The sequence below is a fragment of the Chenopodium album genome, chromosome 2 (genome assembly GCF_948465745.1).
Source record: "Chenopodium album chromosome 2, dcCheAlbu1.1, whole genome shotgun sequence".
Classification (NCBI taxonomy): Eukaryota; Viridiplantae; Streptophyta; class Magnoliopsida; order Caryophyllales; family Amaranthaceae; genus Chenopodium; species Chenopodium album.
Window position 1 is genome coordinate 248730 of NC_137835.1, and position 23526 is coordinate 272255.

Consider the following 23526-nt stretch of genomic DNA (forward strand, 5'->3'; position numbering starts at 1 on the left):
GGGGGTAGCACGTGCCCCCCGGGCGTCAATGTGGATCCGCCACTGAGTAAGGTAACTGACAAAGCTCATCGGTGGTAAATGGTAATACAAGTAAGCTGGGCGAAGTGGTCTGAGCTACTAGCGGAGTCATGGAGCATATTGTAGCTAAAGCTAAAGGCGGTTACATTGCAAAACAAAACTGTTTACATTCAACCTTCATCAGCAATTCAGCATCACCAACATTTTTGCAAACAGTTCAACTAGTATAGCAGCATAATTATATGAAAACCTGTTAAAGATGCATCTAATTAATCGTTTCTGATCGACTACACTACCATGAACAAATAACCCCAAACATTTCTCATAGATCATCATTGATTCACATAATATCATACGAAGTACTAAAAAATATGATGAAGAATTACCTCATATATTTCCTTCACTAGAAGTACAAGAATAACAAGAATACAGCATGCATTTACAATTAAACAAGAACTACAACGAGCTAATGTTACATTTCAAGTAAACATGCATTTACAATTAAACAAGAATTACAAAGAGCTAATGTTACATTCAAGTAAAATAATATCTAATTTCAAAAATCAAGAACTAGTATAGTAGTATCCAAGTGAAAGGATTACCAAAAGATTGTCATGGTTCACAATCACAATCCTTCGGTAGCGCCTTGCCAAACTTCAACAAGCTGCTGATCCTTCCTTGTGACAAACATCTTGTTCCCACCAAATCTCAAATTGGTAATTTTGTCACCTCCCATATCCTTAGCTCTTCCCATCAAAGTCCTCTTAAAAACTCTACCATCCAACACATTTTCACCACTCAATGAAGAATCAACCAATACCTCAGACCATAACTCTATATCTCCACCTTTACTAACAAATACATCACTCCCATGACATTCAACTTTACATCCTAATCCCTCTTTTTTCGAATTAATCAACTTCGTTCGATTTCCTAAACAAACCCATTCACTTATAGAGCCAAGATTTCTCAAATCTAGGAAGAAAACTTCACCAGAATTGATACCAACTTTAAACATACATGGCAAAGAACTCGAAACCGCGACATCAGCAAAGCAATCTACTTTCTCCTTCATTTCCCACACTACATTACCAGACCTAACATCCCACAATTTTATACAACCTACTACACCTGTTGGTCCACTATGAGAACCAGATGCCATTAACATATTATAACTTGAAACCCAACTTAATTTTGTTGCTGGTATAGTAGAAGAATCAAAATCAGCACCATATATCTCATTTCGAGCAATCTCGAAAACAGGCCTGAAATCACCCAAGAGATCATAAACCACAATAGCATTCGAGTTCCTCCGACTCGATTCAAAACTAGTAAACAAGTGCTCATTGGATGAACCAATGGCCTGAACATTTGAACTAGACCTAGTTGAATTCTCCCAATTCAAACACTGCCTCACAAAACCCTTTTCAAGATCAATTATTTGCAACCCAGAAAAATCAGTGGCACCAGCAGCTACTACATCAGGGGCAACTGCCAATAATGAATCGACTGCAACAAATTCAGTCAAAATCGTTGACTTTCTACTCAAAGACCAGTCAAAGGAAGTGATTTTACTACCATGAGCAACATGAACAGAGCCAACTGACGTCGTAGAGATAGCAGAAATTGAATCTCTACCATTTAAAGGAAGAAGCAACGATTTCTGGAGAATTAATGGGTTGAATTGAGATGGGATGGAGAGAGAATTGATTAAAATTGGCTCAATTCCATAAAATTGGGATTCGGAAATTAGGTCATGAAGATCGAAATTTTTGGACTTTAAGGGAAGAATTCCAGTTCTAAGGAGAGAGAGAAAGATTGAGAATAATTGAGGGTCTCGATCGATAAAGGGTACATCTGAATTTGAATTTGAAGAAGAGGAAATGGTGGAAAGGAAGGAATTGGGGCCAGCTAGGGTTAGGGTTTTTTGGGTGGTTTGAAATAGTTCACCGCCAACATTTAGGGTTACAATAGTTGATTCAGATTTGGGATTTTGAGATTCAATTGAAGAATTCATTGAGAAGCTTAGGTGGTAGCTTTGGTTATTTGATTTCCAGTAGAGAAGAGAGTGTAAACTTCAGTTGAAAGTTGGACTTCGGACTTTCGAAGAAGACAATGTAGATTGTAGACGGTCTAATCACAAAGTTTGATTAAAGTGTATTTTGTGGTTTTCAGTTTACACCCTCAAGAAATAGAAATAAGTTTATGCCCTCTAGAAATAAAAATACAAGTAAGTTTAATTTCTAATCATGGGTTAACAAATAACAATACAATTGCTTAAGAATCCTTACAAATGTTACGATGTTATTTGTATTGTGTTGGTTTAACAGCAATACAAACAACATTAGTCTTGGATTAGTACGAAGAGAGGAAGGCAAAGTGAAGAGAAATGAGTCGGGTTAGGACTTAGGAGGCAGCAAGGGGATGTCGAATTGTCAATGGTTTGCAGTGGTTCACGAAAGGGGGTGAAAGAATTGTGAGAGGGAGTGCAAATGATGAGGAGGAAAAAGAAAATATTACTCCTTACTAGCCATTTACATTAGCATGAAATTGAGCACATCCAAGTCCCACTAAGGCCTTATTTGATTCACCTTAATTTTGCTGAACTGAAATTATTTTTACTAAACTGAACTTATTTTTACTGAACTGAAATTATTTTTACTGAACTTAAATAATTTTTTACTGATTTTCTATTATAATTCTTCTTTAAGAAAACTGAATTTTACTGAACTGAACTTATTTTTACTGAACTGAACTTATTTTTACTGAACTGAAATTATTTTTACTTAATATTATTTTTTTAAGGTGAAGAGAACAGGGCCTAAATTTCACAAATGAAGCAACTTTATTGATAGATATACAATTTTCATCGTAAGGTTAAGGATAATATTTTGTAATTTGTACTTTTTATCTTATTAGGTTTCCTAATATCTTTCGGACTAATATCTTGTATCCAAGGGAGTTTCACAACCGAACAATTATCATATATCAAAACCCAATGTAGAAATCGAAATTACAAGATATTGAATCTTAGAAGAAAGGAAATGGATGCAAATATTATTGGTAACTAGTATCTTCATCACAACTAGCAGGCACAAGTTGAACACCAAATAACTTTAACCCCTTATTTTTCTTGGTCTCAACTGCTTCGCCTTGAACCAATGATAACTCACTTCCATGCAAAATTCCTTTCTCCTTGTCAACTACATTATTATTCTTTGCTACATTTTCAACATTTTCTTTGTTACATTTCACAACCTCAATCATCCAAAACTTCTTCACATCATTAGCCTCATTTTCTCTAAACTCACACGTATAAAAAGTCACAATATCTTTAGCCTCTAATTCCTTCACCCTTACAAACTTGTTCCACCCTCTAGTAAACACAAAACTTTGGCTACTCTTCCAATAACAATACCGAAAATTCCAACTCTTCATTGTATTGTCATAGAATATCAACTCCATGTCTCCTCCTTGATCGCCGCCCTCTTCTTCACCTTCACATACACCAAATTTCCTCCCATTATTATCTTTAACGGGAAAATACTTTATAGCGTACCTTTTTGGAATCACAAGCCTATTGAGCTTTCCAACGTCGCTTGGGGTCAATTCCTTCCTAAAGAGTTCTTGACAATAGTACCCTTCTTGCTTGTTCATGCTATTATGATTATTACTTGTTTGGACATTGCTCACTTGGGAAATGGATGACAAATACTCACCAAATTTAGTTTGGTAAGACCCATCTTTGATCATGTTTAGCACTTGATCAGTACTATAGTGGGCTTGAAAATTGGGCTCATATATGGTAAGAGCAGTACATGGGAAGTTTCGATGGGCATCACCGGAGTTCCCGTGTCGTAGCTTGATGGCGGCGCTATCATAGGCAGCGGCGGCAGTCGCCTCGGTTTTGAAGGTGCCCAACCAAATCCTGTGGTGGTTGGCATAGATTTGTGCTCCCCAATGACCATTTTGTTGATATACAACACCCTTGTATTTAGAAGAACCACCATGTTGCCTGTTGGGCCTATCAACAGTGTTGGGCCTATCAACAGCATTGGGCCTATTAACTGTGTTGGGCCTTTTTGGTTGAGAATTGGAGCTGTTTGAATCTGAGGCTTCTGCTTTAGTCATTGTGCTTGACATCCTCTCTTCTTCCATTAATTGAAATTACTCCTATGTCAATCAACTCAGATAAATTCAATTTAACTATAACAAAAACAACAAATTGTTTATACGTAATTGAATTGATAATGAAACCGAAATTTGAATAATTAGCCAGCAAAAGATCAATACACTAGTTGGCTAACCATTAAACCAATATGTATTGAACATTAGGAGATGTCAAAACTTGACTCGACCGATTCGATCCAAATTCAACTCGAAAAATAGCTAATTCAGAATTTGACTAACATGGACATGATAATTTAACATGACTCAAGTTTTAAATTAGATCCAACCCGAACATCTAGATTGACACCTTACACAACAACAATTGAGGTAAAAAAAAAATATTACTCCCTCCGCTTTTATAAATTTTACATAGATATGAACTAGAGACTTGGCTAGAATTCATAATAACTCAAATATTCATAATTGATAGAATAGAGTGATCATTGAGACTAGGCATTGAATAAGCACATGGAATATTATCCATTAAAGATTGAAACTTTATGAACGAATATCAAATTGTTGTAAAAACAACGATTAAATTAATATACAGAAATCAATTTAAATTAAATACTTGTATAAGTTTAGAGCATACCTGAACTGAAGTTGTGATTACAAAGTTGCATAAAGAGAAGGTGGCTTTTGTTGCAAAATGTAAAGAAATTAGGGAGCAAACATCTTGTATGAGTTTTTATACACAATAACCAAACACAGATTTATGAAACACAGATTTATAAAATAGAAGAGTATCAAAAAATTATTTTGGGAAGAGATTTATTTTGGGAAATTATATATCCTTAAGATATTTCCTCAAAAAAAACATATATATCCTTAAGATATCACAGCAAATCCTTAGTTAATTTAAATAAAAGTAGACAATTTTTTTTTACTTTCTTAATTTTATGTAATAAAATCATGTAATGAAATCCCTGTAATAAAGGTCTCTAGTCAAATTTTGATTCTATATCATGACTCAAAATCACTCCTTTGACAAATTTATGAGATTTCCTTCCGTTTTTTGTTTTTTATTTTTTCCTTCTTTTTATTTTTCTAAGATTTAGCACAAAATTAAACCTCTAATGTTAAGGAACTTTTGATTTTTAATTGTGTGTAACGAAAGATATCACAATTTTAAAAATTAGAAGATACTCGTATAAAAATAGATGGGAAAGAATCCCTTTTGTTGCATGAGGATTGAGGAGTGATCAACGAACAATTAAGGGTCAATAAATACAATTAATCAAATTAGCACAAATAAAAATTGTCACGCTTTTTATTAATGGCAAATATATTTGTCAAAAAGAACAGATTTGTAATTTATCCACCATAATCATGTCAAACAGGTCATTAGTCAATCAATCTAATACTTCAGATTTGAACCCTTTTGCAGTTTTGCACAAATAAACTTTTAGCCAAGTCAGGTTCGAAGGACGGGTTACGTGCAATTTTACAATAGTATTAGTGAGCTCAAGGCTGGGTTCGGGTTTGATTTAGGTCAGACGAATACAGTTTCCAAGTTTCAACTTCGTGTTTAAATCGATGATTCATTGACGAGTCTTGGTTGGGTTTATAATCAATCGGATCAGTTATCAACAGATCCTTCCATTTGGGTGAAGCATGAAGCAGCATCCACGTGGGTGCCACGGAACAACCAAAACCTAACCAAGAAGAGAATTGGACCTGAAAAGAGAGAAATTACCAAGAAAGAGAGTTTTTAAAAATCTGTACTAGCATTGCTAACTGCCACTATATGTATTATACATTCCAAAATGCATACAGACAAACAAGGCCTAAAGGACTATGGACTAAAGGGTTAGTTCTTCTGGTAGAAGTAAAAATACTATATTATCCATACCCTATATCTAACAAAACATTGCCCATCTCCATCCCTTAAGATTCAATCTACTTCAAAAAGGATCAAAAAGGAAATCGTAGTAATCCTAATGGATCCATCTATCTGAAGTCAGCATCGAACTACACCCGATAACTTTCGTTAAGGGACCAACAAATTAATGTGTTTCATGTGTTGTGTGTGTTTGTGTGTGTGTGAGTACATTGGAAGCAGGGTTTGGACCACCCAACATACTTACATCTGCTAGCTGACACCCGACTGCATCACCGGAAAAAAGGACCAGTTTTGGCAGGGAGCTTCTTCTTTGCCTATAACCTTTTCATTGGCCCACCAGTTCGAGTTGATACATGGTTTATCTGAATCCAAACCATTTACATGGTCGAAATTGAATTCCTTAATTGAACCGAGAGAGGCAGCACGCTGCTTATGATGCCTCTGTCCCTCCTCGAAATTTGTCTGCCCCTTCTCAGAAGTTCCAGCACTAGTACAGTCATCAACTGAGTTGTTAGTATTGTAATTTCTGTCATCGGCGTGCTGCAGTGCTTTAGGCAACGCTGTGGGCTTCTTTTCCACACACCTCACCACATCTTCGGATGTAAGCTCAAAAGAGACACGATGATCAATGAGATAATCGTTGTTTCTGTGTCCATTGGGTATATTTGGAAGCGATGAAAGCACAGAATCTTGTCGATCCAAAAGGATGTTGTCTCGAGACTGGGGCTGGACGGCATCTGGAGTCACAGAACCAGATGCTTGCTGTGAACTCCATTCACGCATGGGCCCCACTTCAAGGGTTAGCAGCTTCTGAGGGACTCCATATCGTATATCAGGGAAGTAGGGGTCAGGAAAGGGTGAGGATGTGCCTGATCCTGAGACAGCAGAACCAGGTGAAATAAGAGGGCCCACAGGGCTTCCAGGATGAAGAAGATAGGATTGAAAATCATAATGTGATGGAGGGAACCTATGACATGCATCACCATATCGGTGAATGGGATCAAGAAGTTGAGCAAACGGCACCTCAGGAGAGGAAGGAGTTGTCAGATGAACTGACTCAGGAGGCGGAGTGAAAGGGGCCGTGGAAGGTTCGGTAGTGTATGTCGAGAAGACAGGAGGAGTGACTAATTGTGTCTCATGGGCATATGGGCCAATGGCAAAAATAGAGCGGGGTCCACTAGGCGGAGAGTACAAATTAGGAGAGTGAGAGTTAAGACCTACAGAGGTTGCAGGAGAATGTAATGCTGATTGTGGTTCTGAAGGAAGAAATGATGCAGGAGATGAGGGAGGAGCAACAAAAGGCATTCTGATGGCAGATGGTTGAGTTGAATGTTCAGATGTAGATGCAGCAACTCCATTTCCTTGTGGTGTTGGCTCAGGGACAAGGACAGCATGTCCGAATTTTTTGCTATTCTTTTGGGAACCAAAACACCAATATGTGCTCAAACAGCCACTCCACCTTCGTTTCTGCAAGTAAGAGAATCATATGTAATAGACAAACTATCAAAGACCAGAGACCAAACTATCATATGTAACCACAGTCCACATAGTTGCGCAAGTTTAGCAGTCACCACACTATGAGCAAACTGACATACAAAGTAATCTTATTCTTAAACTTCCAATAAATTACATAGGAGGATTCGTGAATAAGCACACCACATACACATACCTTTTTTCTTTTATCTTTTATAAATCGCATCCTCATCAACCATCAGAAAATTTTACAATATGAGCATATTTATGATAAAAGTATTACATCAGATTGTCAGTTTTGGGGATAAATATCACCAGAAAAGATGTAGCTTGCTTAAACAATTTGACAATAATTAGCCTAAGATGTGTATAAGGGTTTTATCTTTATGTGAAAGGAAAGAGCCTTGCAATATGTTGTATACTTGTAAAACAAATCAACGAGATATGCTTAATAGTTAATAAGAATCATTGAATCATAACCTTGGGATTAAGGCTTTGATTGATTGATTGATTGATTGATTGAATCATAACCTTGGAGGGTCAAGCAGGCATCAAGACATATATCCTTGCAAGTATTACTCAAGTTCAGGGATTGCCACAAAGGCACCATATAGTCACAAATGTATATCACATGAGGACATGAGAGACAAAATGTCAATATTTCCTGGATACTACTCGGCTACACTCGAAACAAAAGAAAACAGATCAGGTGGTGAGATACAGAGAAGACTATTGAACATCTCTTTATCATCCTTACTCAACCTACCTTATACAGACTCCAACAATCAACATTTTGCATATATCAAGTCCTCAATGTCCCGATATGTTCTATAGCCATTTTACCCACCAGTCACCATACTAATACACTATACCATCATAATATTATTACCATTCACAACACCAAATCATCAAGGAGTCTGACGATTCATTACACACTGAAGTAATCGCGTAACTTGCTAATTAGACTAAGTTTCTTTTATTACTACTCCTATGAAACTTATCTATGATACAAACACATGGTCTCATGCTGCCTCCAATTATTAATATCAATCTTTGTTAGGAGCAAAGGCGATTTCGGATTTCAGCTTTGACTATTCTACAACAGACTTCTATTTACAAGTTCAGCAACAATCAATCAAATTCAGATCATTTTACAATACAAGTTTCACTCTCTAAACATTTCATAACAATCAAACAGTAACCAACAAAACCTTCTTCAAAAACTCACTTACAATTCACATATTCAACATTTTGAATCTCAAATTTTATAAATTTTGAGCATATATAAGAGACCCAGATCTTGAATCTAGCACAAACTTAAATAAACAGCAAAACCCACTTCATTTGATTAAGCAAAATCAAGAAAACTACCACTTCCCCTGCCTTTTTATTTTGATAAAATTCACAAATATTCCAAACAAAATATAAGTAAATATAAATAAATGAAATTGGTGAAATTACCTGAACAGAAGAAGGTGGGACCCGAGACTCAGCAGAAGCGATCGCAGTAGCAGCTGCGCTGACGGTCTCCATAGCACTATTCATCTCCCCATCTCCTCCTCTGTTCATCTCTTTCTCTCTCTAAAAAAAACTAACACTTTCTCTCTCTAGAAAATCACATACACAATCAAATTCAGATTAACAAAGTAAAAAAAAACAAAAACCCAGAAATCTTATGAAATTCTGAAGAGAACCCAGAATCCAAAATCAAAACTTTGATTCAGAAACTAACACAAGAAGTTTAAACAAGTTATTTAGGGTTGATTTTGACTTAGAAAAAAAATAAAACAAATAAGAAAACCCCAATTTAAGAACAATAAATCCCAAATCTCTAAAAATCTGAAAATTTCTCTCTCAACAAATTTCTCTCTCTAAAACTAAGCTTCTGAATGTCTGCTGCTGAATTCTCTCTTAAATGGCTTTTGGGGTCAAACACGGCAATGACTTGATTATTATTATAATTATTATCAGAAAATCCAAAGCTTTTTTAAAGTTTACTTCTAAAAGCTATTTTTACATCTGATTCTGTAATTATTACTATCATCAACATTGCATTGACAAATATACCCTTAATTTAGAGTCTAATTTTCATGTGTACCATTGCCAAAAGCCAACAAATGCCTTGTGATGGCTTTTAATGAGGAATTTATAAATATAAATACCAACGTTAGGGTATGTTCTCTTACGTTGAAATTCAGTTCAGTTTAGTTCAGCTCAGCTCAGTTCAGTTCAGTTCAGTTCAATTCAGCTCCTAATTTCCTTCTCTTATAAAATAATCAGTTCAGCTCAGCTCAGCTCAGTTCAGTTCAGTTCAGTCAATGAGTACAGACCCTTAGTACATCTTGTATTTTTATATGTGGCTGACTATGTTATGTAACCGCTTATAAAAAATAAAGTAATCATATAATAAAATAATCATTATAATAATAACGAAATAACACTTATGAGATTGGTCACACTGTTTGAGCGTTACATAAAAGAATTTGTGTATAAATATATATACTTCCTCCGTTTGTTTTTAAATAGTTGCAAAACACACTTTTTCACGGTATTTTAGAAATGTGGGGTTTACCGTTCACGTGATATAATACACTTTAAAATGAGGTGAGTGGATGTTAGGAGTGTAATTTAACGGGTCATGTGCTTTAATTAAGGGAAATAATATATGGAGTACATACTTTCTCTAATATAACTTTTCATTTATAGTGTGTTGCATACTTGCATGTATTGTGATATTTACATTTTAGGAAAGTATCGAAAGTATTAAAAAACGAAAGAAGTATAAAATAAATTTAGCAAAAATAAAATGAAAACGAAAACAGAGAGAATTAAATGTAAGGGTATGACTGTATGAGTGTATGACACTTGCGCATTAAAAATTACTGCCGTTGTCTATCTCCATTATTAGATGCACATGATAGATGATAGGCTTATTATTCTACCTTTACTCTTTTCATTTTTTTTTTTTCACATTGTCACATTCCACCGCATATGATAATAATACTATAAATTCCACCATCTTAAAAATATTAAAGCTCATTAATGGTAGATATTGTTGAACCATAATTTATTTGGTATTTACAACATCAAGTATGGGCAAAATAATATTTTTTTTTTCCTACAATGTAATTTAAATAAAGTCTACATATAAAATTCTTAAATCGAAAAGAAAAACTTTAACCATTTGAGCTATCACTCGATCACTCATTGATTTCAGGCTAAAATATAATAGGCTGAAATATTTCTAAATGAAACAAATGAAATGCATGTTTTTTCTTCTATGAGTAACATGGTAAGGTTTCATGATTTTTTTTTTTTAAATATGCAATTAATTTCAGAGAGTAAGCCAATCTCATAAGCGTCACTTTGTTATTATTTCAGTTACTTCGTTTTTAAAAAAATATGTACAATTAATATCAGATGAGAAAAATAGATTTATACTAAGGTAGATTTTTTTTTTTTTTTTTTTTTTATAAGACACACCTAAGGTAGATCTATAAATGGATGTAAATTATTCATTACGAGCATAATTTATTTCAAATAAGCCACTGACTTGGTCACTAGCACATTTATGCGGAAAAGGAGGTGTCTATTGGTGGTTAAGTATGCGTTTATTGATGGCAAAGAAGCAACCTTCAATTGGCCTACGAGGCTACTATGATGTTATCATCATCTGTCGAAACAAAAAAAACAAGGTGACGCGAGTTCTCTCCCATGACCTACGTGAATTTAACTATTTAAGGAGGTTATATACTACCTTCGATACATATTATTTGTAACGATTAGACATTTTTTTTTTCTCTACTTTATGTCAAATCGTTGCAAATATTATGTAACAGAGGTAGTATATATGATCATATTCGTGTAAAATCCTAAGGCCCTGTTCACTTCACCTTAAAATAATAATTTTAGTAAAAATAATTTCAGTTCAGTAGTATATTATTCACTTTATTTCTTTATTTGGTATATTAATCACTTTATTAATCACTTTATTTCTTTAATCACTTATGTTCGCTAGTATATTAATCACTTTATTTCTTTATTTGGTAAAGACAACTCTACTATGTACGAAGTATAGAGTATTCTTTACTTTTGAACTTAAGGTTCTGTTTACATTTATTGAACTGAACTGAACTAAACTAAATAGAGCTGAAATGAATATTTTATGAGAAAAAATAGGAGCTGAATTGTACAAGACTAAACTAAACTGATTGGAGCTGAACTGAAATTAAAGTGAAATGAACAGGTCCTTAGACTATCTCTTATTTCACTATTTAACTTATATTAACCATTTCAAACTAAAGACCGTCTAAAGGACTAATAAGGGCATGTCATATTACTTTTTTCACTTATTTCATGTCTAATAATAAGTTCAGTTAAGTTAAGATAAGTTCAATTAAATTAAGATAAGTTTTGTTATGTTATGTTAAGTTAAGTTTAGATAAATTCAGTTCGTTTCAAGAAAAATAAATTACTGAATTGAACTAAACTGATTAGAGCTGAACTGAACTAATTGGAGTTGAACTAAAATAAAATGAAGTAAATGTAAACAGACCTTAAGTTTTAATAAGTTTTGATAAATGAAAATCAGGTAGATATATATATCAATTTTAAAGGTAAAAGAATTATAATTTAATTTAATTTAATTTGTCACACACCAGTACACCACCCTCACATTTACGCTATACATCCCAAGCCATGCATCAGTATTCAGTAATCAGTATGCATGCATCTATATATGTCGATAAGATGAATCTTCACCCAAGCAATGGTTTAGTAAGAGTACGTATTATTATTCTTTATTTTTCTTTGCAAGTTGTAAATTAAAAATTTAACAAAAGAAAGGTATGAACATTTTTAATTGCATAAATTATACATGATGGTTGATCCATACTAAATTACTAATAGACTATTTCCACTTAAGAGTGGGATGCATTATTATACTACTATTTATCTGTCATAGTTTGAAGATACACACTTGACTTGAGTCATTTTCATGTAGATGCTTGCTTATCCTTCCAAAGCTGCTAACAATTAATTAAATTATATACAAGTTTTATTTTTTTTTTTTATTTTTTAAAAAAAAAAAATTTAAATTATATACATAGTAGTTTTAAATCTTTCAAATTCAGTATCTTACTTGTAAAAGGTTAGAACAATGTGATACCAAACTATTTTATATATCTTGGGAGGATATAAATTTAAATTTAATACGAGGTATATATTTATTGCTTTTCTAGACATATTGCAAATTGAAAGTTCCTAAAGTGAACATAACAACAAAAACCATTTGAATCGTACATTGGGCTTTTACAATGCATAAAGAAAAAGAAGTGCATATAGGCGAATTTATTTAAGGGTAATTTCTGTAATAATTAGGTCGGGCTTGTTCTCTTCAACTTAATTTCATTTTATTTCAGTTCAGTTCAGCTCCAATCAGTTCAGTTCCTAATTTCCTTCACTCTCTCATTAACAATTCATTTCAGCTCTGTTCAATTCATTTCAACTCCAATCAATTCAGTTTAATTCACTTCAGCTCAGATTAGTAAATCAGAATATGTCCTTAAATGATGGATGAAGTACTAGTATCATCTGAAAATTAAAAATAATGTTTAAGGATTTTGTTTTATAGATGTTTATATTTCATAATGAGTATATCAAATCTTAAGTTAGCATGTTGAATAGTACTCACTACTCATGGAATCATGCATTATTAGTTTCACATCAAATTGATACTTAATAATAATTCAAAGATTCCTTAGTTTAATTCGTGGTTCTTAAACGAAATTAAGAATGGGTCAAACAACCAAGTAAAAGCATGAAAAATACTGATACGGAGTAACTAACAAGTTGCATTAGATTCTCTAACAAAGAACATAATCCTTTAACTACAAGTGAAGTATAATTCTAGTAATCGTGTAATTAGTCTAATTTTAAAAGGGTAATTTAGTCCAAACAAAAATGGACCACTAATAAGAGTTTATCCCTAAGTCTAAATAAATGGGGTAGTTATGTATAGTTGCACTTTTTAATTAGTAGCTAATTAGTGATTGTTTTACCGAGGCAATTATAAAAAGAATTAAAAGAAAAAAAAAAAAAAAAAAAGGTTGGTTTAATCAAGTGTGTGTGTGCACGTGTGGCCATCCACTTCTCGATGGCGTTTGGTGCGACGAGGTGGGTCCCACATCTAAAAATAAACGTCACGTTTGCACGGTTGTTCATCTGCTTTCTTTTGTACAGTTGCTGATTCCTAAAAGCATAAATCAGACTTTTTTTCTTAGGTTTTTTTTACATGAAGCTTCACTTTTAAACCTTTTTTCTTTAGGGTATGTTTTTTGTTTTTGGATAATTATTGAATAATATGAAGTACTATTATTGTAAACTTTTGATGTTTGATATTTTCACTTTTAGAGGACAAACTATTTGCTAGTATACTTTGAACGGATTTAGCTGAGGGATAAGGCTTAAAATTTGTTCTTTTGAGCTTATTTTAGAAACTTACATCGTATATTTATACTTACAATACTTGTCTATTGAGATAAATTAACTAAGAAAATTGCATTCTTGAATAGTATACGATAATTTTTTTTTTGGAAATAAATCAATTTTTTATAATAAAAGTCATCCGACATCTATAAATGAAATCTAAAATAATAAATGTATAAAATTGAAACAAATTAGGTTTCCTTCATTAAAGCTATTGTCGTTGAAAATGTCTTGCATTGTGGATTATCTCTCGCATACATCGCTGGAATTTATAGTCTAGTTTGATCTCGCACACATCACTGGAATATACTGAACGATAATATGAATCTAACAAAATCTAGTTTGATTTATTTATTTATTTATTTATTTATTTATTTATTTATTTATTATTATTATTATTATTATTATTATTATTATTATTATTATTATTATTATTATTATTATTATTATTATTATTATTATACATTAGTGGCTTAGTGCAATAATGTGGTCAAAATTAAGTTAAATTAGTATATCAAATCAAATTATATTAGACTAGGAAAAATCAAGCTAAATCATATTATATATTGCTATCAAACCAAAACACCTTATTTTGGATGAATTCGTGAAGAGAATAACTCCTTAGATCTTTAACTTGTTTAGTACGGAGTACAAAATATGATATTATATTATATCATAGGTCAACAGTACGTAGAAATCGTATGACAAAGAAACAATCAAAGTTATACGAAGTATAATTTTGGTAATTTTGCTGTGTGTGAGTGTGTCATTATGAGATTAATGTTGTGCCTAATTGTAGCTAAATAATTTTGACTAATGATGGCATAATTTTCATTTTCATTTTCATCTTCATCGTCGTCACTCTATTCAGTTGTTTGTGAAATCTCTTTTCGACCTATAATCAACACTATTTTGCTACTCCGTAATAATTAGCCATCCCAACTTAGCAAAATTATTAATGCACCTAGTTTGATCACTTCTTAAAACGCGTAGATAACTGTTTGGATAATAAAATTTCGAGTAATTATGTGTTGGCCATCCGAAAACAGTTGATGAACAAGACTTTTGCCATTTTTACTAGTACATGTCGTATAGCCATATTAGCCAAACATATATCAAAACCATCTACAGCAACTCCTACATTTCTATATTGGGCTCATCTCATTCTTTTTTTTTTTTTTTTTTCGAAACCGGGCTCAACAACTTTATACTAAAGGCGAAACCAGGAATGACCCATGTCATCTCTTGGTTAAAAATTTTCCCTCCAAAAGTTTTTTTTTTTTTTTTTTTTTTTTTTTTTTTTTTTGCCAAAGCTTCTTAGAGAAGTTTTTAATACAAACTATGCAATAATATTTCATTTCCTATTTGATAAAGTATATTCTATTTGTACACATTTAAACAAACATATTATTTTTTTTATACAATAATATGCAATAATAGTTTATAACTTTGTAACGTAATTCATAGTTATTTTTATTAGTCGTGCATATATTATTGTCTCTGTTTTCTTTAGTGTGATAATTTTTTTTATTTTTTTTATTTTTTTTATTTTTTTGTAATTACATAACTTTCATCCTATTTTGCAATTAGGTATAATTTTTTATAATTAAATAATAGTGTTAAACTAATGATAAGTATCAAGTATTAAAAATTACCGTGCATGGCACGGGACTTAACCTAGTTAACTATAAGAGTAAAACCTAATCATTCCAATAGAAAGAAAAAAGTGAAATAAGAGGAGATAAACTAACAACATTTCCAAAATTGGAAACTGTAATGAATAAACCCCCACACTATTTTTATTTTTGTGTCCAGTTATTCTTCAGCAAGAAAAAAAATTCTATTAAAACAAAGTAACAAGTCCAATTTTGTAAAACAGGACATCAAACAGCAGTAGAACTATTTTAAGCAGCCAAACTCTTGGAAGCAATCTCGTAAACATTCTCAGACAGTCCATTAGCAGACATTATCTTCTCCAGCTGCACCTGTAATTCAAAATGCACCACAAATCAGACCAAGGCGATAAAACACATGTACTGCCGAGCAATTTTTGCAAGAAGGCGTTACCTTAGCAAGCTTTTGACGAGTCTCGTCATAACGCTTCCATCGAGAGAAAGCAGACACCATCCTTGAAGCCACCTGCAATACAAGGAGAAAAAGTTCCAAGTTAGGCTTATGGAGAATGAATCTCTGTAGCAAGTTACTTAGAAATTCTCTAATTTGTTTAGATTTTATAAGTGAACCTTGATGGAGTACTTCGTGCTTCACTTAAAAATAAAGGAGAAAAAAAAATCAAGACATCTGACCTGGGGATTTATCTTGTCTAGTTGAACCACCAACTCTCCTAAGAATTGATATCCTGATCCGTCTTTTGCATGGAAATTTACAAGAGAACCACAAAATCCACCTAACAAAGAGTAAACCTTGTTTGGATTGTGAAGGTCAAATGCTGGGTGATTTAGCAGCTTCTTAACATTCTCAACATTTCCAGGAATATCTGATACTGCTTGAAGTGCAAACCATTTGTTGACAACCTTTTCCAATAAGAATATGGGGTCAGAACAAAAGGGGGTCAATAGTCAGCATTTTTGTAGCCAATTATATAAAAGTCACACATTCAACATAAGTGAATCTTCCAAATCTGACTGAGACAAAAATAATTGACAACAAAGACATATAACAGGAACTCACCAAATATTCATGCTGCCACTTGTCATAGAAGTCAGCCAGAACTTCATCATGGTATTTACCAGGATTCTGGGTAATGGCAGCCAGAGCTGAAAATTGATCAGTCATGTTTGTTGCTGCTTTGTATTCATTCAGAGCAAGCTCAGTGCATGCTGGGTCTTCAAGCGATGTAAGATATGCTGCAATAAGACCAAATGCCATAATCAGATAACCTATATAGTCATATCTCAAAGCAGAAGAAAAACATAAAGAGCAAGCCTACCAAGTGAAAGGTTCTTCAGTGCTCGTCTGGCCATATTAGTATGGTTAAACTCATATTGTTCAGAGGTCTGGTTTTCTTGGACCTGTAGAATAGTCAAAGGCAGAACAGGTCCATTAAGAGCTTCAATGCAGAAGTCATCTACTAAAAGAATAGTCAAAAATACATAATGATTGAACGTCATACTGTGCGAAGAAAGTCAGCTTTCAGCTGCAAAGCAAGTTCCTTTCTAATGAAAGTCCGGACTGCATGAACAGCATCGGGATCCGCAACAACCATCATATCCAAGATCTCACCTTCACCAGGGAGAGTCATAGCTTTTGCGATGAATTCCTTTTTAGTGAGGAGAAAAACAGAACCAGCATCAGTACATGTTTCTATTTTTGCAAAAGAGGGAAAAAAAAAAGACTAGACGTCATATTTTACAGTCCCTTACCTTATCCAAACTTTTGTCGCAGAGAATGCTTTTGAGCCCATTAACAAATTTTGCGTCCAAATGTAAAGGCTTGTTTTGTTGGAAGTCTTCAACTAAGCTAAGCATCAATTTCCTGGCCAGGATCTGTCCAGCCTCCCAACTGTAACATGAAGAGCCAGCAGTGAAACGGAATTCAGTATACCTCCATTATTAAGGTCTATAGTTAGTTACAAGCTGCATATGATAGAAACATACCGGTTAAATTCATCTGAATCATGGGCAAGAAGGAAAAAGAGGTCACTGTCAGACAGATCAGATTGGAGACGGATAGGTGCACTGAAGCCCCTTAACAAAGACGGAACTGGCTGCTCAGGTACATCAGAAAACACAAATTCTTCTTCTTTCTGCAAGGCATTCATTGACAAAGTTCTAGTAGGTAAGAAATTATGACAATACCCATTCATCGTATTATGATTGCAGCCATTGCATACATCAGTTTACACAAACTAGACAAACAGCAAATTTTAGGTAAAATCTCAGGATTCAATAATGTTAAAAGCTAGGTACATTTATTCCCAGTCAGCATGGAAGAAAAGCTAGCTCTTAGGTGAAAAGGCGTTATTAGAAGATAATCTTTTTTCAATTACAATTGAAAAAAAAAAATTAAATAAATAAAAAATCTTTCATAGAGAATCAGTCAGACCTTTGTTACTCGAAGAACAGTTGTGCACACCGGCTTCCCATCAATAGCCAGTGACTCCAGTTTGCCATCATGATAAACAGATGACAGGGGCATGTCTTTGCCATGAGAATCCAACAAACCAGTTGCAACCGGAATGAACATGGGCTCTTTGACTGACTGGCCGGGAGTTGGTGGCACCTCTTGGCTAATAGAAGAAAGCAAAATTAAAAATAGAATCATCAGCAGGGAATCAGTGAATAAAAATGGGACATAAGAAAAAAAAAATTATCAGAAATTGTACCTAAATTTTAAAGCAAATGTGCGCTTCTCGGCATCATAAGATGAAGTGACTTTCACATTAGGCGTCCCAGCTTGTGAGTACCTATTGTAATTGTTAAAGTAAAGGTAATTGTTAAAGTTTAGGTCATAAGTCCTCAATAACCGCCAAAAATAAGATTAAAATCAAAATCTAAGAAAATTGCTAGTGTTCAGATAAAAATTTACCAAAGCAAGAAATTTGCAAAATCTGCATCATTTGCATCCCTCATGGCAGCATAAAAATCTTCACAAGTTACAGCTTGTCCATCATGTCTCTTAAAATATAGATCCATACCCTGAAATAGATAATATATAAGGTAAAAAATAACCAATAGATGGAACTTTGATTTCCAAATATGATTGTTAATCCTCAAAGTAATCATTATTACCTTTCGGAACCCTTGGCTCCCAAGCAAGGTTTTATACATCCTGACTACTTCTGCTCCCTGTCAAACATGGAAAGGGCAAATTCAATTTATATATAAGTATATAACCAAACTTACATCTATGATGATTAAACAAATTTCTTTCAGCTTTGTGCATCACTGTCTCATGAGAGGCTTTTGACAAAATTAATTCACACCTTTTCATACACCTGCAGTTATAAACCAAGACTAGATGAGACCTCTCAAAATATGTCAGAAATAGAGGAGCTAATGACAACTGAAATTTGTGTAAATATGTCAAGTCCTACCGTTACTGCATTTTCCATCAGATCCCGAATACCAGAGCATATACGAATAGTACCATGATTAAAAAAAAAAGTCAGTAAAATAATTAACAAAAAAGAGCAATTGAAGTAACACAAGGAAGAATAATACAACTAGACACATGAGCTCTTGCCTGTATAGAAGTTGTCCATCTGCAAAGAAGAGAGAAGGCATCAGACATCAAGGCACTCTAATAAGAACCAAGGGAGAAAAAGGTGAAACAATGCCTACCTTAATGTAGGAATGTGGTCGCACAGGATGAGCCATAGGACCTGAATCCTGAGACATGAAAGATATAACACTTTGAGATGGTGTTAATTACATTTATTGTCAAAACAACGAAGTATCTGAAAACTGTAATAGACTGATATTCCTCAGTCTAATAATAGTAAAATAAAGAGAAAGATTGGTTCTTTAATTAGCTAATTAATCTGATTTTTTGGTAAGTTAGTTTATACAGAAAAACTAAGAAAGATGGAAGCTTTACTATTGATTGGTAATGGTGGAAGGATTACAAAGGATAAATTAATAGCTTAAGGCTATTACTCTCAATAGAGAGTTGAGCTCACAACTCTCCAAAAGTGACTTGAGGTCACAAATCTCAACAAGTTTCATCCAATTTTTGCCTACCCATTTCTTTCCCTTACCTCCCTATTTATACTAAGGACTATTAACCCTGATAAACTAATATTACTAGAATACCTATACTACCCCTCCAGGTTAGTCTATGACAAAAACCCAAAAGGAATCAATAATAGGAATCAATAATAGGATGGTTGCCAATGGAGGTGTGACTAAAATATTGAAAGCATGACATCAAACAAGAATCCAAAACAAAGTTGTAAACCATGTAACCTGAGGATATTGATAGTTTCGAAGCTTTGAGACATCAGCAATCCGCTTCACAGGGCGGCTTCCCATATCAGATGAAAATTCCTAAAAGAGGAAAATTATTTTATGAGACGATCAATAAATAACTTTACTGCTTTCTGGTGAAGAACACTACTTTTGATCCATAAAGGATAGTACCTGATCACGGAAGACAGTTAGTCCTTCCTTCAGGCTGAGCTGGAACCAGTCTCGGCATGTAACTCTGCGGCAGCATGCATGTCAGAGACTAACAAGAGTGCAAGAGCCAGACAAAAATGCAAATTAAATGCAAGAGTTTTCAATATAAGATATAGCTTACCTATTTCCAGTCCAATTGTGGAAGTACTGAGACAATAGTGAAGACAAAGCAGCATAAATCAGTGCAAGCTAATACAGAGACTAAGGCAGTAATTACTAATGTAGCCCAGGGGAAGCATACCTCATGACCAATAACACCTAAAATTGCAGCGTAATCTGCATCAGAAGCAGTTTCTGGAGTTGCCAAAACAAGTTTAGAATTGAAAATCTGCCAAAAAAAAAAAGACCATATTGAACCTCAAATCTCATAATTGTTTCAATAACAATGACAATCACTAGACATAAGCTAAAGCCTTCTAGAAACATACATTTAAACTCTTGTTTTCCATGGCTCCCCTGCCAAGACATAAAATATGTTTTGAGTCAAATATTCCAAAAACAATAATTAGGCCATCTAAGACAGTATATTTTAATAGATCCAATGTTATTCTTCAAGAAAGAATCTCACATATTGAAGTCTGGAACAGCAACGATATTAAACAGATCCAAATCATATTCCAAACCAAAAACCTGAAGATAAACAACAAGCGGAAATCTCAGTTCTAAAAATAACCGAGAGCATTCAAAAGATGAATTTGTGAGAATTTAAGAACTGACATCCTCATCCCACTTCATGGATTGCTTAAGAGAATACATGGCATGTGCTGTTTTACGCAAGTCCTCAGGGGGAGTCCAGATCCTGAGAGTAACATTACGGCCAGAACGAGTAACAAATGTGTCATCTCTGCTCTCCAGTGGACCAGCAACCAGGGCAAACAAATATGATGGCTTTTTGAATGGATCCTCCCAAATGGAAAAATGTTTGCCACCCTGTGATAAGCAACTTGTGATTAACATTCCATTATATGCTAATACTGATATTGAAGAATAGAAATCTAAAAATCACATCAATGCTGGACATCTTTAGCTCACCTCAATGTCCCCTTGACCTACTAGATTTCCATTGGACAACAAGACTGGATACTTGGTTTTATCAGCTTCTATGCGAACTGTATATTTTGCCATAATATCCGGGCGATCCTGGCACCATAACAAAGACATGCACTCAGATTAGATAGACGACTAGCAACCATCCCTTTAAAACATGATATCCAACAAGCAACTAAAAAAACCTGAAAGAAAGTTATTTTGCGGAAACCCTCCGCTTCGCACTGGGTACAGAAATTTCCAGAAGACTTGTACAGACCCTGTAATGAAGAATAGGAAATAAGTGATATGGATGACAAACCATTAATAGCAAAAGGTGCAATTTTCAAAATTAAAAAGCAGTCTCACCTCTAAAGATGTGTTGTTTTGAGGGTATATCTCAGTAACAATTTCTAATGTGAATTTACCAGTTGGTGGTGATGAAAGAGTAAGATGGCGTGAATCCACAAGAAAATCTCCCTCCTGAAAAAGAAAATGCACGTAATCTCAAAGCCAGACACTTTGGCCATGACAACTTGGAAATCACAACTCAATGCAAGCATATAAGATATCACAAGAGATCAGAAAATATACATGTATAACTAAGTAAGATAATGAAGTCAAAACTTCAAAACAAAAAAAAAAATATAACATACATTTAGCTCTTTCCCATCAACCTTGACTGAGATTAGCTTCAAATCCGAACCATCCAAGACTAAAGGAGTAGAGGCAGAAGCTGAAGAAGATGACATAAAAGCCAAACATGAGTGAATCTTTAACTAAGTAACATAGTGAAAAACAGAAGAATCTTTAACTAAGTAACATAGTGAAAAGCAGAAGGCACTAGGTAATAAATGTATAATACCATCATCGGCAGGGACGACAGCTATTTTTGAGAAGACATGGGTCTTATCTTCATCCAACAAAAATTTCAAATCCACCTGCACCAACATGAACGAGTCAAACAATCAATTAAAACCAATAGTGCATTATTAGCCCAAGCCCATGTACATCTAGCCTAAGGAAGGGAAACAGAAGCACATACAGTATCAAAATAGTAAGCAGGCTTCTTGTAATCTTTCAGAAAAATTTCTTTTGGAGCCTCCATGTTCAATTCTTCAGCTTGCTTTGACGATGGTTCAGTTGCAACCGAACAGATAAGCCTTTTATTGACTTCCTGACTCCTCTGAGGCAAGAGTACACAACATCAGAATGTAAAGGACAATACAGCACATCAGAACAAAAGAGTGTGAAATTCAGATACAGTCAATCAAATTTAGATCACTTACGTATAGAGAAGGATATGAGAAACTGTAATTCCTTCGCAAGCTCGTCTAAAAACGAATCAGAATCAAATTCGGTAAAGCATTACCACATTGAACATATAAATCAAATCACAAAAGCAACACAATATCAGCAATGTAAAACTAAACAAACCTCTAAACTAAAAAACTGTCTATATCTTGTGAGGCTCCTAACTGGACGATGAATGCAACTGACTCGACACACAGCCTGAAGCTGCATCACCATAAACAGCATAAATCATCAATTGGGTATTCAGTCATAAATTTACAGCAATAACCAACAAAAATCATTCATTTTTTGTTTAACTTACAATGCAAAAACCGAAATTTAACCAAACATGCAATCAATTTATCAACTATAATAATACAATCAACTGTATAAATATCATTCTATCCTACCAAATTTGAAGTAAAAATTAATTAGAAAAAAAAAAAAAATCAAATCAGACAAATTAAAAGATAAGAAATAGGATGAGATAATCACAGGAGAAGATGAAACCAATCCCAGAAAATTGGTCTTCGTTAAAACAGGACCTTTGCATGGTAATACCAATCGAGCCATTTGACTGAAAAAATTCCACAACTCAACAAAAAAAAATTCCAAATTTTCTGGGAAAACTTCAAATTTATGAAATGAATTGCTCGAATTCAAATTCAGATTAGTCCGAATCTAATAGGCTCCTAATTAAACAACGAATTGGGTATTCTACAGATTAAAAAAATACCCAGATTGGTAAAACCCAGAAAATAGACTCATAAACCCCAGATCAGTGACTGCCAAAGAAAGTTGAGTTGAAATGATAACGTTGTTATATGGGCAAAAACCCTGTTTTTTATTTAAAATTTGATAATTTGGATAATTCGAATTAATGGACTAGAAAATATTATAAAAAAAAAAAAATATTATAAACGAAAATTATAAAGGTTGATGTGATTGAAACTGGAGTGAATAAAGTCGATAGGATTTACCTTTAATCGCTGATGAAGTGATGGGAAGAACACAAGAATTTTGATCGAAACTAATGAGAGAAAGATCTATGAGAAAATAGAGCTTAGTATTTATAAT

At 33.7% G+C, this 23526-nt stretch overlaps 1 protein-coding gene and 3 pseudogenes across 2 annotated transcripts; all 4 read right to left on the minus strand.

The window, feature by feature from the left end:
- Positions 1-489: 489 nt before the first annotated feature.
- Positions 490-2162, minus strand: LOC145578353 (BTB/POZ domain-containing protein At5g41330 pseudogene; annotated as a pseudogene).
- A 913-nt stretch (positions 2163-3075) lies between these two features.
- Positions 3076-4176, minus strand: LOC145605576 (AP2/ERF and B3 domain-containing transcription factor At1g50680 pseudogene; annotated as a pseudogene).
- Positions 4177-5896: 1720 nt separating this feature from the next.
- LOC145591986 (uncharacterized) lies at positions 5897-9424 on the minus strand. The gene is made up of 2 exons (XM_081648462.1): positions 8966-9424; positions 5897-7498 (listed from the first exon to the last, which is right to left on the minus strand). Exons 1-2 carry the CDS (start codon positions 9071-9073, stop codon positions 6281-6283), a joined length of 1326 nt encoding a protein of 441 aa, XP_081504588.1. The 5' UTR covers positions 9074-9424; the 3' UTR covers positions 5897-6280.
- Positions 9425-15767: 6343 nt separating this feature from the next.
- LOC145591992 (puromycin-sensitive aminopeptidase-like) lies at positions 15768-23282 on the minus strand (annotated as a pseudogene). Its single transcript, XR_014102356.1, has 30 exons — positions 22945-23282; positions 22594-22674; positions 22446-22490; positions 22202-22342; positions 22022-22097; positions 21813-21892; positions 21526-21639; positions 21363-21437; positions 21163-21270; positions 20848-21060; positions 20699-20760; positions 20559-20586; positions 20372-20458; positions 20252-20277; positions 20092-20155; positions 19918-19998; positions 19294-19363; positions 19047-19051; positions 18742-18798; positions 18539-18648; positions 18336-18416; positions 18056-18239; positions 17608-17756; positions 17374-17512; positions 17124-17270; positions 16941-17022; positions 16682-16857; positions 16297-16524; positions 16058-16129; positions 15768-15975 (listed from the first exon to the last, which is right to left on the minus strand). The product of XR_014102356.1 is annotated as a puromycin-sensitive aminopeptidase-like (transcript).
- Between the last annotated feature and the right edge of the window lie 244 nt (positions 23283-23526).